The following is a 17,801-nucleotide window of genomic DNA, read 5'->3' as shown; positions in this document are numbered from 1 at the left end:
CGTTATTTATCTTTCTGTAGGAGGTCTGTGGCGCACGCTCGTTTAGCCTTCTCTGTGCTCATGGTGCGTCCTCGTTTATTTACATGGAACGCTTGACTTTCCCTTAGCGCCCATAATGTTGCTTGGGGACAGTTGTGTTATTGTTAGGATCCGCTTTAACCGTCAAAAGTAGAATCAGCAGAACTAGCTCTCGCATAATTAGTCCATAGTATAGTAAAATAATAATTTTTGATACATTGTAGCAAATATTAATATATGTTACTGTATGAAGTCACAATGCTCAGCCTTTTAGTTGAAAATATATTTGGGTTTTTGCCCTCTTTTATAGCCTCTCTATTGTCAGTGAGTGAGGTTGAGTTTCCTCTAAGCAGTGTATATCAGACTGCTGCCACTGATCCAAACAGTTAGACAGACTCACTGCTGTCTGTAGAATATTCAGGGATTACAGCAGATTGCATTGGAGAGGGGCAATTAGCCAAAACCACAATATCTTTTACACTAAAGGGACACGGACATTGTAACGTAATTGCTGGTCATTATAAATCAGAAGAGTTTAAAATATATGCTACAAAAATTTCATTAAAATATTTATCTGGACCATTTCATTTAAGGCTATGTCTAATTAAGCGCAGTTCAGTTACCAACAGCGCTACCCAAAGAGAAAGGATAGAGGGTATCATAGTGACTCCTATTTTCTTAATTCTTTCACTTGTTCATGCATGTCTAACCAGTGTATCAGTTGTTCCCTCTAAGCATAATTATTGCAAAAAGCCCAGAGTTGCACAAAAAGAGCTTCAGTTGCAAAGCATATTGTCTTGCCCCGAAGCTCAAAAAGATTGGGTGAGTAATTGAGGGCATAACCCAAATAAGAACATTAATAGAAACTGATGAAAACACATGCCAACAGGGGGTCGGACTCCAGAAAAAATAATTAAAATTAAAATCAATATAATCTCATTCTTATGGTATCTTCATTTATTGTTCTGTTTTCTGATTTTTGTATTTACTAATAAAAGTAGATTTTGTAAGGTGATATTTTGTCAGTTTCTATTGAAGTTGAGAATCGTAACTGTTAAAACCACACTCACCGCAGTTTGCAGAGGAACGGTGTTCCGTTCCAACTGCAGAGTACGGCTTTAACAAGACTTTTTTTTTTTTAACTGTTTTAACAGCAAACACTAACAAAATAAAATCTTAGAAGGAATTATGTCTAAGACAGTAAAACTAAAGATTATAACCTACCTTTTCTCCTTTTGTTCCCTTCAAACCACGGATTCCGTCAGCTCCCTGTGGAAGAAATGACATCATCAGTTACAGACACAGAGTATATTGCTGGCAGAGCCTGTATTAGGTGACATCATTACATGATGTCACAGGGTGAATGAGTGAAAACTCCATGTGTTAATGTCGTACAGTAATATTTAACAAGAGAACCTCTGGGGGGGGAAACAGGGTATTACTTTAATTTAATTAAAACAGAGATATTCTAGAGAATAATGTATGTGAGGGGAGTTTAAATATTAAGGTACCAGGTTTTACAAAAACGCAAATGAAAAGAAAAATGACAGAATGTGCACAAGAATTATTAAAATGGGCTTTAATAAAAGTAATTTATTTTATTTCATGTCAAAAAATTTTTGGCAAGAATAAGGCAATCAGAAATATAATTTAAGGTAAGGGTTTAAAAAAGGCCTGCTACAAGTACCCATTTTTATATAACCCTCATGTCTCTTTAAATGGGCACACATAACGTCCCAGAAGTAAAGCTTGCTTTGCGTGGGGTAGGAAAGTCACTATGAATTTATAAATACATATAAAAAGAATATGTCCTTGTTTTAAAGCTATATAAAGCAAGGCCCCATGCGCAATGCATTCAATATACACTCTGTAAAGTAATGCCTAATCTTTGCACTGCAGTATCTAAAGGCTGCCTGGGCATCATGAGAAATGCAGTTTCTAAACATCTGCAGGGCCAGTACTGAGTTACATGAATGTGGCTACAGTGAAGACGCCCTCTAGTGGCAGAAAGTGAATAGAGCCATGGGATGCTTGGCTGAATTACTACAGGTTTATATATTCATTTCAATGCAGTATTTTGCAAAAGATTGCCCTTGGCTAGATCAGTTTAGTTAAGCCCAGCCTCAGGGATAAATATATATATATATATATATTGCTACCATATCATATATTTAGCACCCCTTAGGGTGAACGATGCCCTAAATGAACCTCAGATATAGATTTCCATATGCTAATTTCTCTCTCCCTGTCCTCATTTAGTGTTGTTTCATAGAAAACACATTTTTTTTTTAAATCTGAGCCAGAGTTGAAAAGTGTCCTTTTTACAAAAGTAGTAATATAATTTCCTTATAAAAGTTTGTTTACTTATCACAGCTTGGCTCTTTGTATTTGCCCTAATCACGCCCTATATTGCAGGTATTTTTGAAATATTGCATGATTTTATTTTGTAGTAAAAGGGGATTCTTCATGGGCACAGCAGCTGAATGAAGCCTGGGGTTGCCCGCAGTGGACAGGTCAGAGGGCAATGCTAGTTGGTAAAAACGCCAGGAGATTACCCAATAGTCAATTTATTTGCTATCCAATAATATATGTAATTTATGGTGTATCATTACATAATTGGATAATCTGTAATCACATACATAATAGGATCAGTAGAATAGGTCCTAAGAAAATCTATTCAAGGCTCTAGCCTGGGACATCCACCCCCTAGCAACGTCCTGGCTCAGGACAAGGATTATACCCTCAAATGCCAGCAAAGTTGGTAAGTACGTAATTTGTAAAGGGACTCTGTCACCTTGTTTCAATCTGTTCCTCTTAGTTCTCTCTAATCTGTTCTTTTATTTTCTTCTTTTTCAACCTATTTCTCCTAAAATGCATAGGGCAAAGTATGGTCTTATGTATTTTAACTCCGCCTGACAAAGTTGAGAAAATCCCGAGCTGCCTTTCTTAAGTTTTGTCACTTCCCCCAACAATGCGTTGTCATTATGCAAAGACCCCAGACGGTGACGGAGTCGCTTTAAGGCTGAGAGAGGAGAGGCAGAAGGCTGTAAGGCGAGGGGGAGAATTGGGAAGATTTGGTGAGGAGAAGACATGCACTAGCGTAGGACAAAGGGTGAAAGATAAGCTGGAGCTAATTAATTAAAGAAAAGATCGGGGGAAGAGAAAAGGACTGTGAGCTTAAGGGTGGGAAAAATTTGTGATTTCTGTGGAAAAGCAAGACTTGTGGTTTGACTGGTGTGCAGATTTTTGTTTAACATTGTATTAACTATAATACATAAATATATATATATATATATATATATATATATATATATATATATATATATATATATATACTATACATATATACACATGCAAGAGAGGCAGTCAGAATTGCCTTTGCTTTTAGTTTAAAACAGACAGTGCAGTAGCCGTTTTACAATACACTGAAGTCTATCCAATAACTCAGATGTTGCAAATGCAGCTTATAAATGAGGCCTTTGCCGTTATATTGACCCCGCTATATTTGTCGAGCTCGCATAAAAACACCAGCGCCGGTTCTGCTTGTCCGATTTAAACTGGATATCCTCGGCGATGGCATGATTTGACATTATTCTTGCTCTCCCGGCCTGATTGCCTCCGTGAATGAGTCTATAGTGCATAATATCAGCAAATGGCATCTTCTACGCGCGCAAAAAAAAAAAAGATAGAAATAATTATATAAAGCACTAAATTGTCTCCATTAGACGCCGCGCTCCATCCATCCATCTCCACTTTAGCAAATCTAATTATGACACTTTGGTAGAGAATATCTGCCGTTCTGAATTTCCCTTCTCTGTAGCAATGCCGAATAATTCAATTAGTGTAATGGCGGTTCTAAAGCCAGGCAGTGTGCACTAATGCTGCCATGATGTAGAGACTGTTCCCTTCGCTGCTGAGAACAGCAAGCAGATTCATATTATGTCCTGTAGGAACTGCCCTTCGATTAACTCTTCTGATGCCAAGACATTGAATTTCTAAAGGCCTCTTTGGCATCCTAGAGATAATACATCAACCCGGAGATATTTACTTGGTCGTTAGCCAGTTGTTTAAGGAGTTTATATATAAATGTGTGTTGCAGGGATTTGGCAATCGTGTTAGCAGTTTGTGCCCGTAGGTGCCAAGACAGAGCCTTTTTGCAAACCCAGAGATTCGCTTGTCATATCAGCTCACTATTCAGAGAATAAGCTCCTAAATGCAAGAATTACCTTCATTCAACCTACGTTTCTTCTGTCGCTTTTAGCAATGGAGCACTGTTTTAAACACAACTTTTTAGACCAAAGAACGGGTTGCAGACCGTGTACTGTACAGTTTCGACACTGTGGGTCTCATCAGCATGGCGCTACTTGTAATATAGGAGTCGAGCTCTTTCTGTTTAATTAAACAGAGGCTCAAGGCCATTATATGGCCACATACACTAACTTCTACTTGGTCCTGAGTGGCCTAATGGCTATGTTTACCTTAACTAGTGGTCCATGTGCCCATTTTACAAACGCTTTAGTGGCAACTGGCAAAATCAAAATGAAATGGAAATTTAAGGTAACATTTCCATATCAATAGGTAATTATAGACGGAACAACAAACAATACCAGCAGCAGGCATGGGGAAGCATTTTTAGTTGCACTTGGTATTTTCAGTCATCTGTTGACAAGTTACAGTTCAAAAAGTGCTCAACGGAGCTAGTACAATGAAAAATGGCCTCCCATTACGTAACGAAAACCTTTTTCTTTTATTTCACGCTAGTTTTCTTTATAAAAAGATCTCGTTACCTTAACACCACGTGGTCCTGGATATCCAAGTGGGCCTTGAGGTCCTGAAGGGCCCTATGTACAAAAGAAAACAAAATACTGTAAATTGAGATAATTACATAAAAAAAAAATATTGCTGCAACAAAAATATTGCAGAGAACATATGCAAATATTCTGGTGTGGATTTCTGCATCTATTTGTATTTTCAGAGCTTACAAACACATTGTTTGTTTTATATAGGGGAAAAAGTAGACACGATATTAAAAATAATGGGGCATGTCAGTTTCCCTTTTAAGCTTCCTCCATGTTTTCGTTGGGCTTTTTATCCCCCAGATCTAATTAAACCATGCTTGCTGTAAGTGAAGAGTGAAATGTTGACACAGAAAGTAACACCTCTTAGGCTAATTATAATTTCACTGCTTTTATTCTGCGCTTAATGGGATTTTTTTTTTTCTGCTAGAAACAGAACTTGCAAGAATTCTCTGAGATGAAACGCCTAGCAATCCCTAAATAGTAAGCGCCAAAACAACAGAATTACACGATATTAATAGGCCAGTATTGATCACACAAGCATTTAGCGTCTGAATTTATGGACAATTAACATTTGTCTTTAGAAACTGTCTGTATATTGTTTGCCTCTTCATCACACTTCGTAATAAATTTAGAGATATTGGAGTAGTCGGTAATAAAGGACTACGTTACATCCGCTTCATTTAAAGCTTGCTGTGTACTTTTTCTTTAATCCTTTTTTTTTTTTTTTTTTTTTTTGTTATAAATGCTGGGAATTATTCCGCTTAAAAGAACACGCCAGGCTGCAACTGAATTTCACTGTCACTGATTTACAATTGTAGTTATAAAAAAAAAAAAAAAATCAGTATATATAATGTAAATTAAGTAAAAATTAAGTAAATTAAGTAAAAACATATTCATGTTCTACAATCAGTTCTACCAAGTCCAGAAAATTGCTAAAATGTATCAGCCAATTCTTGGAAGCATTGAGTATGTCTATTTAGCCACGGCCCAATAGGAATTTGATGGTTGTGTAGTTCTACACTCACCAGTAGTTTCATTTATGAAAAAAAACATGAATAAAGCCAGTGTGCAGTAAGATCTCTAGTATTGTAAAATAGCTCAATTCATGTTTCTTATGGAACATGGCTTGTATGAAACAGTCTATAATTGGCAGTGTGGGTCGAAACAATAGAAGTTGGAAATATTTATACAACGTGACTGTTTCAGCTTGAATTTTAAGACTTGGCAATTATCTCATCGCAATTGACACTTTAGTAAGTACGCTCTTAGTTTGTTATTTTTTTAAACTAATCAGTGTCTTTTTAATTTATTTGGAAATAAATAAACATGGGGAGCCATCACACAGACAGGCTTTTTGATTCTCCCGATCTTAAAGTAGATATGTCACTTTCGGGGATGTTTGTATATTTAGCAAAGAGCCTGAGAGTGAGAGATACAATGTGGGTCTGGTGTCCCTTGCGGCCGCCGCCATCTTTGTCTTGCAGGTCCTCTCTAGGTTCTACACTTCAGTTTGCCGTGATCCGTATAAGCTCTGTACTCTCGCACATTCGCATTGATGTCTATGAAGGATCCTACGAGATCGCGGGATCCTCAACAGATCAATGCCTGATAACCATAGCTGTCACTTATGATGGCAGAACCTTTTTTCTCATCCTCAGACTTGTCCATAAGAGAAGCTAGTCCCTCTTTGCCTTACGGAATCTTGGGATGTTAGTGAAATTCCAACGCAGTTTCGGCCAGTATTTTACAAAGAATATATCTTAATGAATTATTAAGAAGTGACCGATCTACTTTACATGCAGTAAGCTGTGGGTGGGATCCTGGTGACAGGTTACCTATAAACAGATGACGTGCTGGAGTGGGGGGGCTGATGACATTAAGCCACACACAGCTGCCTAATGACATGTGGTGCACACATCTTTTAGGGATTCCTTCCAAACAATGCGGTTATTTTTTTATATTCCATTTTGTTTCAGCTATTCTTTTATTCTCGTTAGATTTATATTTCTGTATCTGCCGGCACAGTTAATTTGTTTTTTAATGAATTTTTAGGTGTTTGTAGTGATCCTAATTTACCATAAAATATTTTAATCCAAGCGGAATGCAATAAAAATGTTTAAATAAATGAATGAAAACAGGGACATGTGTTATTTCATCTTCACACCGGCGGATCGAATGTGTTGCCAAGCACCTGGTGCGTTAATTGGCAATAGCAGGGTTAACAAGGTTTGTGAAATCTTCACGCGGTATTTAACGCTAAACAACAACCTTGTAAACTAATTACATTTATTTATATTTTTTGAAAAAGCTCAGGATCAAACAATTATCACCAATTCCATCCAAAAATAATACATGGGATCATCTTGGAGCTGGGAACTGCTGCCTTGGAGGTATTGGGGTATATTTACTAAACTGTGAATTTCCTAATTGCAGATTTGAGGCCAAAATCGGACAGCTGTAATATAGATGTTTTGTCCAGTTTGGCTACTTTGATCTCAGTTTTAAAATTTGCTTGTCAATTCTTCACAATTACTGGGTTACTGTAAACTGGCAAACAAGAGTTTAATTGGTGATAAACTAGAGATTTAATAATAATTGACATGGTGCCGGTACTGTTCCTTAAACAAGGGTTGTATCTAATAGATGTGCCCTGCAGGGAATGTAACCCTAAAGATTGTCCTTGTGCATTCCTTGCAAACATTAGACGTTGCTATCCTAACTAAACACCAACAATAATCACCATGCATATGCTGCATGTGTTACAGATAGGGGTATCAGATCAGACAGTAATTAAAGTATAGAAAATGCATACTCCTGCACATTATTTTAGCCAATACAGTCCTTAATGGGCTCCCTCTTTGCTGTCTATCAAGAACAAGACGTCTTTACTTATTTATGTCACTAGTTCATCACCTTCCAGACTATCCAATGGCTTTTAACAGCCAGAAAAATAAAATGTAATCTCACATCCCCTATTCTTCCTCCTATGCCTGACATTTTTAGACTAAGACTTTCTCCCATCCGGCTTCAATTCTCTAGAATTCCCAAAACTTTTAAAATTTCACAGCTTTAAAAATTCCATTATATTCAGAGAAGTGTACCACTCACGATTCCCAATCACCAATAATCTGCCATACAAACCCCTGGAAATTACCAAATCTCCCACCCAGCTTTGGATCTCAGCCATCACCTCCCCTACAATGGATCTTCTCTCACAATCATATACTCCCTTCCACGGAGTCCTCTTAATGTCTCTCTCTATCACAACAACCGTATCAGGGATTGTAAGGTTAGAAGAACAGGGCCCTCTACCCTTCTGTGATATACAAGTCCACATGGTAAATAATGCTACACACTTGAATCTCAGCTATATTTCATACAGCTTGGTTTGGTTCATTTATTATTATTAATCTGGGGGACTATTGTTTTATTTTATTTTTATATGGTTTTATATTGTTTTCAACTTTTTCATGTAGCAGTGGCATTTTAAAGCATCTTACAAGAATATATATTTTTTCATTACTCCATCTCCCCCTTTAAAGTGGATGTTTGTTTGGTAATTGTACCGCAATAATGGCTTCCTTTAAGCACGTTTTTTTATACACGAAAACAATTCCCATGATGCGTATTCATTCAGCTGACTGACTTAGTGTAATGGGAAATGCAATTCACGGGCTAAAATCCAAAGAGTGTTGATTTTTGGACTCACGTTCTATTGTGCACGATTTGCCCTCCTCTACCCTGGTTTTTAGAAACATCAGAACATATATGCCACGTTTCCAATGAGTGGTACGGTTCGGGTCGGTACGGTCTGGTACACTATTTTGAGTATTTCCATTATGAAAGTGGCCCATACAACCGAACCAAACTGCACCATTCCTGGGCCCCCTTCAGATTTAGGTCCATAGGAAATGGTACGGTACGGTTAGGGCGAAGCTACTGGCGTCACACTATACAATCCATTGATTGGCGGACAGGAAAACGTCAATGCTCACGACAAATGACACGCTAGGCATTTGGTCTAAACCCCGCATGCCCAGTGGAAACGCTCACCTGAATAGGCTGGACCATTCTAAACCTTCCAAACCGTACCAACCCGAACCATACCGCTCAGTGGAAACGAGGCATATGTCTGTCTGAAACAGGCACTTGATTAATGAGACTTGCAGGCCAATGGCACATCAGCAGACACTCGCCTATAACAGGCTATGTTTCCCTCTCCTCATCCTACTACAACCAATGTGAAAGTTGGCTAAATAGCAGGAAAGTTTAGCCATCACTGCCCTAGCATACAATCAAAGCTGAAACAACAGTCAATCCTGAGAGAATGCCTAATGTAATGTATGCAGTTGGAGATTGCCTGCAGGTAGGGGGGTGTCCTAATTTTAAAATGAAATGTATTTGCTCAGCGCTGGGAGGAAAAATAGAACAGAAAATTTCACGGTGTATTTTAATTTGGAATATTTTACAGCAGGTAAGTCTGTCAAACGTGTAGAATAAAATTCCTGTCAAACAGATGATCCATTTCTGTGAATATGTGAGGAATTCAGAGCTTATGCAAATGAAAGAATATTTTAAATAGTTTTTATTTTTGGACATTTAAACTCCAGCAAATAATCATTCACCAGGGTAATTTTAGACATAAAATGAATGTTGTATAATTATCATTTTTCTTAAAAGTAAAAATTAATAAAAATAATGAAAAAGGAGAAATTAGTTAAATAAAACTGGCTTAATTCTCTTGGAGAATTTAGGTCAGAATGTGTCAAAACTATGCAGCATCTTGGCTGTTTTGGTTTGACTTTGCAACAAGGTTGTTAAAGCACTACAACTGATTTTTATTGAATTAACCCTTATCCAAAACTACCAGCAATTTATGCAAAATCTGACTTCAAATTCAGAAATCGGTATAAGGAAAAATACATTGTGTCATTGGTTTAAGGTGACACAGTCACTTTTACCTTTTTCATAACAATAGATTCATTATAAAAAAAAAATACAAAAAAACTAATTTAGACTGATATAGAATTTCAACACATTCAAAATATATAAATAAACAAAGTAGGGTCTAGCCATCATTAAAGACATTTCCATAAGAGCTAAGTGACAGTGGCCTTATATGCAAGTTATACAACTATTGCCTTCACAACAAGGCTATATATATAAAGCATTTAGAAAATTGGGCAGACTAGATGGGCCGAATGGTTCTTATCTGCCGTCACATTCTATGTTTCTATGTTACAATGATTTATGGGTTTCTGGGAGGGGTAGTTAATTTGTCAGTTTTTGTTTGCAGAGCAGCTGTACTCGATTAAGCTGTATCTTCGTAACAAAACTAAAAAGAGAAATATAATCCCACCCAGTATAACTAACTGTAACCTAACCTACATAGTGTATCTAACGTGTGTAGGAGCCTGGAGTGTCCCTTTAATAACATAAACCCAACCAGTATAACTAACTGTAACCTAACCTACACAGTGCATCTAACGTGTGTGGGAGCCTGGAGTGTCCCTTTAATAACATAAACCCACCCAGTATAACTAACTGTAACCTAACCTACACAGTGCACCTAACATGTGTGGGAGCCTGGAGTGTCCCTTTAATAATATAAACCCACCCAGTATAACTAACTGTAACCTAACCTACACAGTGCACCTAACGGGTGTGGGAGCCTGGAGTGTCCCTTTAATGATATAAACCCACCCAGTATAACTAACTGTAACCTAACCTACACAGTGCATCTAATGTGAGTGGGAGCCTGGAGTGTCCCTTTATTAATATAAACCCACCCAGTATAACTAACTGTAACCTAACCTACACAGTGCACCTAACGTGTGTGGGAGCCTGGAGTGTCCCTTTAATAACATAAACCCACCCAGTATAACTGTAACCTAACCTACACAGTGCATCTAACGTGTGTGGGAGCCTGGAGTGTCCCTTTAATAATATAAACCCACCCAGTATAACTAACTGTAACCTAACCTACACAGTGCACCTAACGTGTGTGGGAGCCTGGAGTGTTCCTTTAATAATATAAACCCACCCAGTATAACTAACTGTAACCTAACCTACACAGTGCATCTAACGTGTGTGGGAGCCTGGAGTGTTCCTTTAATAATATAAACCCACCCAGTATAACTAACTGTAACCTAACCTACACAGTGCACCTAACGTGTGTGGGAGCCTGGAGTGTCCCTTTAATAATATAAACCAACCCAGTATAACTAACTGTAACCTAACCTACACAGTGCATCTAACGTGTGGGAGCCTGGAGTGTCCCTTTAATGATATAAACCCACCAAGTATAACTAACTGTAACCTAACCTACACAGTGCACCTAACGTGTGTGGGAGCCTGGAGTGTCCCTTTAATTATATAAACCCACCCAGTATAACTAACTGTAACCTAACCTACACAGTGCATCTAACGTGTGGGAGCCTGGAGTGTCCCTTTAATGATATAAACCCACCCAGTATTACTAACTGTAACCTAACCTCCACAATGCATCTAACATGTGTTGGAGCCTGGAGTGTCCCTTTAATAATATAAACCCACCCAGTATAACTAACTGTAACCTAACCTACACAGTGCACCTAACGGTGTGGGAGCCTGGAGTGTCCCTTTAACAATATAAACCTACCCAGTATAACTAACTGTAACCTAACCTACACAGTGCACCTAACGTGTGTGGGAGCCTGGAGTGTCCCTTTAATAATATAAACCCACCCAGTATAACTAACTGTAACCTAACCTACACAGTGCATCTAACGTGTGGGAGCCTGGAGTGTCCCTTTAATGATATAAACCCACCCAGTATTACTAACTGTAACCTAACCTACACAATGCATCTAACATGTGTGGGAGCCTGGAGTGTCCTTTTAATAATATAAACCCACCCAGTTTAACTAACTGTAACCTAACCTACACAGTGCACCTAAAGTGAGTGGGAGCCTGGAGTGTCCCTGTAATAACATAAACCCACCCAGTATCACCAACTATAACCTAACTTACACAATGCACCTAGCTTGTGTGGGAGCCTGGAGTGTCTATTTAATAATAAAAACCCACCCAGTATAACTGTAACGTAACCTACACAGTCCATCTAACGTGTGTGGGAGCCTGGAGTGTCCCTTTAATAATATAAACCCACCCAGTATAACTAACTGTAACCTTACCTACACAGTACATCTAATGTGTGTGAGAGCCTGGAGTGCCCCTTTAATAATATAAACCCACCCAGTATAACTAACTGTAACCTAACCTACACAGTGCACCTAACATGTGTGGGAGCCTGGAGTGTCCCTTTAATAATATAAACCCACCCAGTATAACTAACTGTAACCTAACCTACACAGTGCACCTAAAGTGTGTGGGAGCCTGGAGTGTCCCTTTAATAATATAAACCCACCCAGTTTAACTAACTGTAACCTAACCTACACAGTGCACCTAATGTGTGTGGGAGCCTGGAGTGTCCCTTTAATAATCTAAACCCACTCAGTATAACTAACTTTAACCTAACCTAGACAGTGCATCTAACGTGTGTGGGAGCCTGGAGTGTCCCTTTAATAATATAAACCCACCCAGTATAACTAACTGTAACCTAACCTACACATTGCATCTAACGTGTGGGAGCCTGGAGTGTCCCTTTAATGATATAAACCCACCCAGTATAACTAACTGTAACCTAACCTACACAGTGCATCTAACGTGTAGGAGCCTGGAGTGTCCCTTTAATAATATAACCCCACCCAGTATAACTAACTGTAACCTAACCTACACAGTACATCTAATGTGTGTGGGAGCCTGGAGTGTCCCTTTAATAATATAAACCCACCCAGTATAACTAACTGTAACCTAACCTACACAGTGCACCTAATGTGTGTGGGAGCCTGGAGTGTCCCTTTTATAATATAAACCCACTCAGTATAACTAACTGTAACCTAACCTACACAGTGCACCTAATGTGTGTTGGAGCCTGGAGTGTCCCTTTAATAATATAAACCCACCCAGTATAACTAACTGTAACCTAACCTACACAGTACATCTAATGTGTGTGGGAGCCTGGAGTGTCCCTTTAATAATATAAACCCACCCAGTATAACTAACTGTAACCTAACCTACACAGTGCACCTAATGTGTGTGGGAGCCTGGAGTGTCCCTTTAATAATATAAACCCACCCAGTATAACTAACTGTAACCTAACCTACACAGTGCACCTAATGTGTGTGGGAGCCTGGAGTGTCCCTTTAATAATATAAACCCACCCAGTATAACTAACTGTAACCTAACCTAGACAGTGCATCTAACGTGTGTGGGAGCCTGGAGTGTCCCTTTAATAATATAAACCCACCCAGTATAACTAACTGTAACCTAACCTACACAGTGCACCTAATGTGTGTGGGAACCTGGAGTGTCCCTTTTATAATATAAACCCACTCAGTATAACTAACTGTAACCTAACCTACACAGAGCATCTAACGTGTGAGGGAGCCTGGAGTGTCCCTTTAATAATATAAACCCACTCAGTATCACTAACTGTAACCTAACCTACACAGTGCACCTAGCGTGTGTGGGAGACTGGCGTGTCCCCAAAGACTCAAACCAAAACACCCTAAGAGTCATGGTCAATAACGAACTTGTTAATTCTAGGTTAACACATACACACACACATGATGTAACGAGGCATTCTAACCAACTTGGATCCAAATGACCTTGACTAGTTAAAGGTGGGCATGCACTAAGGCAGGATGTGCTAGAACTTGAAGCCAACTCATAATAGGCTACAATGGTGATCTATGGAGCATCGGCAGAAGAGTAGCACTGCCACCCGGTGGCGAAAGTGGGTTACAATTAAGACTTTTCCCACACAGCTTTTTTTTTTTCAGAAGATTGACTTGATTGATAGCTTTGAGCATGGGAATCATATCCTCAGGCAATGTTCTAGTGGTATGAGCTGGTTATAAAATTGCTCACAGAGAAGAACAAGTGACACACAATATCAAGTTTCGGAAAAGAACTCGTAGCTCTTTGCAATGAATGGAAATGTAGATCTGAACACATGTAACACCAGTCTTAATGTCCTAGCAACTTCTAAACCTTGCTTTCAGTAAAGTAATTTATGTAATTAAAAGGTAATCCACTATGTTTTAAATCTGCAAGGCATCGCCACTCAATGTTGCTTGTGATGAGTTCGATTTATAGTAGCATATTTGTAAATTGGTGTCACAATCCGACGTTCCTTGAAGGATACCGTTCCGGAGTAGTTCTAGCGTACCTACTCTGATTTTTCAAGTAGTTTATTATGTAACATTGTTAATTGCCGCTGGTAGCTCAGTGATCTTCAATTCTGTAGTGTAGTAATTACCCATAATTCAATGCTGTCTAGCGTATACGGGCTGTGATCATTGTTACTCTCCTCACTCTCAATAACAGGAACATTGTACAAATATATTTGTTGCTACAGCTTCATCGAGCCAGATAGAGAGGGGAATTTTGGTGGTGGGTTGTACTAACCATCCAATTGCAAAAAAAACCCAAAAGTAACAGTGTATTGAAAATACAAATCACAAAATAAACGTTCCACTTATGTAAAAGCTACATTAGCGTTAAACGCACCCAGTTTCAGCTCATGTTCCACCTCCTACCCAAGCAGTGCATATCATGACACATATTCTTCAAAGAGTTGACCCTAGTAGAACTAGTTGACATATGTTTGGGTCTAGATATTTTGTAGTAGGTATAAAAGTATTTATATTTTAGAAGTTCACAAAAAGTTGCCATTCTGGACTCCAGCTACCATAATTAACTGTCAAACGAAACCTATTGGCCTACAGATTATCATCCCTGCTTGAGTTGATTACTATGCTTGCAAACAACAGCAAAACAAAAAGGTTTCTTTTATATTGTGTTTTGAGTACAGCAGAAGTTTTCAGTTTGTCTGAATGAAATTGAACAAAAATACAATTAGTTTATTGTGAAATTAATTTTGTCAAGTAATAGTTTTGTTTCAGACAAAATTAATCAGATATTTTAGGGTCGCTGTGTTTAGTAGATAGCTCCCTATTTTGTTATCCTTAAATGTGTCGATCCCACATTAGGAAACCAATTTATAGAGCTATCTATCAGGCAGCTGACAGATCAAAATTTAAAAAAGGACTTTTCTTACTTTTGATCTTTAAGCGGTTTAGCAGCTACCTTCTTAAATAAAACTGGTACCCTTATCTGGGACTGACATATAATGGGGTACTAAATTAGGGAGCCGTTTAGTAGATATAGCTCCCTTATCTGCTATCCTTAAGTATGGCAATCCCACATAAGGATCCCAGATTAAACAGCTGAAAGAAAAGCCCTTTCCTTCATTTTGGTCTTTCAGCCGTTTAGTATATTGTTCCTTAATTTGGTACCCATATGTGTGATTGCTATATTTTAGGATAACAAATTAGGGAGCTATCGACTAAACACAACAGCTTCCTAATTTGGTAGTGGTACACTTAAATATGGGTTGGTAATCACACATAACAGAACTGATCTTATACAAATGAACAAATAGACGAACCAAACGAAAGATTTTGCTTTGAGCGTGTTCATTCGTTCATTCTTCCATTGTGATCGATTTTCGTCTGACTTGCGATTCTTCTAAAAACGAATGCCCAAGTCTTATACTTAACTATGCTTCCAGATGGATTTTATAAGGACATGTTCCCTCTGACTATCTCATTGACTTGGGTTACTCGGCTAGAAAGCAAACACACAAGTACCGTGAGTCCATGACACTTTTGATTCATACCTGAGTTCCTTTCTCTCCCGATGGGCCTTCTTTGCCTGGGTGACCCTACAAAAAAAAAAGAAGAAACCAGATACTAACTAAGTTATCTGAATACATTAAATCCGAGTCCTGCTTATGCACCATTTAGCAAAATAACACAATTATCAATATGCAGGAGCTATTCAAATCTCACAACCACTGACTGCGAACATATATCTTGTATAAATGTAAGTACAGTGTTTGAATACCAATGATTAGGTTGTCTTTGGAGAAAGCTGCTCCGTATTGTTGGTGCAGACGATGAGGGGAGCGTAGACTACATGACCGCATTACCATATCCGCTTACAGTTTGCTGTTGTGCGTTCTTCACCTTAAGTAATTACAGTGATTTTGTTCTCAAAATTCCTTACTTTAAATTCACGCTGTGCTGTTCATCTAACTCTCAACATAATCTGCACATTTTGTAATTGAAATTCATTCTAGACTGAGGGGTTCCCGTTACGAGCAGATAGCTAAAGACTAAATAGGAATAGAAGGTTCACAGATTTAATGCACAGGGCAAACTCTAGGGCAGAGGTGTCCACAATGTAGATTCCCAGATATTTTAAAACTACAGACTCCATGATGCTTTGTCATTTTAAAGGAAAGCAAAGCATCATGGGAGTTGTAGGTCTACAATAACTGGGGATTTACCTTTTAGGCACCCCTGCTCTACTACTGCTTCTCTGTTGATCTGTGTTCCTGAGAACAGATTCTACAGTTGGCGCATGCACCAACTGAGCTATCATACCAGAAAGTGTTTAGTCCTACTCAATGAAAAACTAGCATAATGACATTGCAGAGAGTATATGACAAACAGCATATATTTAATTTAGCAAGTTAGCACTTAGTGCTACCCAGGTACAACAAGTAGCACTCTCCATGTAGCAGCATTTAATCCAAGATTTTAAGTCACAATTTACTGAGGTGGGATACTTACTGGGGGTCCATCAGCTCCGGGCATTCCAGGAAGACCAGGTTTGCCGAATGGTCCCTAAAATTAACAACACAAAAATAAGACACAATGCATACAGGCTTGGGAAAAAAATATGTTAATCACATCATAGTTATCTGGTTCTAGAATACTAGAAATCGTTTGGAACACAGCAATTATTTGTCACTCAACTAACAAAGACTGGATGCTAATTACTTCTAAACTCAAAGAAAACGTGTGCCTATGGTGGGCTTCTATTTCCCCACTAGGCTTAGGACCATGTGCCAGGGACTGTTGGTGAAATTTCAATGGCAAAGTAAGGTCAAGCTCTGAGAAACAGCAGAAAAGCTTGAACTGTTGAGCTATCCCAACCCAGCATTGAAAACCATTTTTCGACCCAAGTTGTCCCACTAGAACTAATTCCCACCTCCATATCAGACTAATTCTACCCAGGCATTATCCACTAGTCAGAATTTTGGGCAAAAGTCAAGATCGTAGTACCTTTAAAGTACATTTGATAAAAACCTTAATTGTACAAGTACACTCCACTATCACTCATTAAACACATAAAAAGAATGTTAATAAATAAAGAGGGCTAAATGTTAGAAGTAAAAAAAAAAATGCATTTTTCCATTGAAGTGACTGTATCTTTCATGCCCCCCAGTGGCCATATGCACTACAGCGTGTTTGAAATAACCCCAAGTTCTTTAAATTAAAATTGCTCGTTGGGCATTTGCACTAACTCAGACCTTGTTTGATCTTGAGAGCACTAAAACTTCTATAAAAGTTTTTTTTTAAATCTGACAAGCTGTTAGCATGTATATCTAAGTGTATTCTAGTTACATGGAGGTTTCACATGTTTCCTCCCTAATTAAATGTCTATTTCAGAATACGTCCCCGTGTGAACACTGCCATCGAACATATTTACAGGAATACATACCATGGTTGGGCAGATTCTATTAGAACTTACATGTTTCACAATATGTTTAATGGAAACATAAGAGGGCTGCTGTTCTCAAAAGGTTACGTTATATCAGATTTACCTAAACAATGTTCCTCCTAATTGGTATGTGAGCATCCCCCAGGAACCACCCATTAACATAAAACAGAGGAAGATGGATGGTTGTGAGCTGCTGTTTCCTCCTAACAGATGTTACATGAGTTAGACCCTGATTTGGAGATATTGCCGGGGCAGTGGGTGGGATTTGTTCCAAAGATTTTTGACAAGGACACAACAGCTGGTCTA

General features: G+C 38.4%; 1 protein-coding gene across 2 annotated transcripts in view; it reads right to left on the bottom strand.

Annotated features, from left to right (window-relative positions):
• LOC134573240 (collagen alpha-1(V) chain-like) overlaps nucleotides 1-17,801 on the bottom strand; it is a 185,796-nt gene that overhangs the window by 55,870 nt on the left and 112,125 nt on the right. For both annotated transcript variants that reach the window (XM_063432852.1, XM_063432853.1), the window contains exons 25-28: nucleotides 16,562-16,615; nucleotides 15,604-15,648; nucleotides 4,806-4,859; nucleotides 1,243-1,287 (exon numbers count right to left, since the gene is read on the bottom strand). In XM_063432852.1, coding sequence (XP_063288922.1) covers nucleotides 1,243-1,287; nucleotides 4,806-4,859; nucleotides 15,604-15,648; nucleotides 16,562-16,615 — 198 coding nt within the window. The remainder of the gene's footprint in view (nucleotides 1-1,242; nucleotides 1,288-4,805; nucleotides 4,860-15,603; nucleotides 15,649-16,561; nucleotides 16,616-17,801) is intronic.

Source organism: Pelobates fuscus, chromosome 9 (genome assembly GCF_036172605.1).
Source record: "Pelobates fuscus isolate aPelFus1 chromosome 9, aPelFus1.pri, whole genome shotgun sequence".
Taxonomy (NCBI): domain Eukaryota; kingdom Metazoa; phylum Chordata; class Amphibia; order Anura; family Pelobatidae; genus Pelobates; species Pelobates fuscus.
This window is presented reverse-complemented; position numbering and strand designations above follow the sequence as displayed.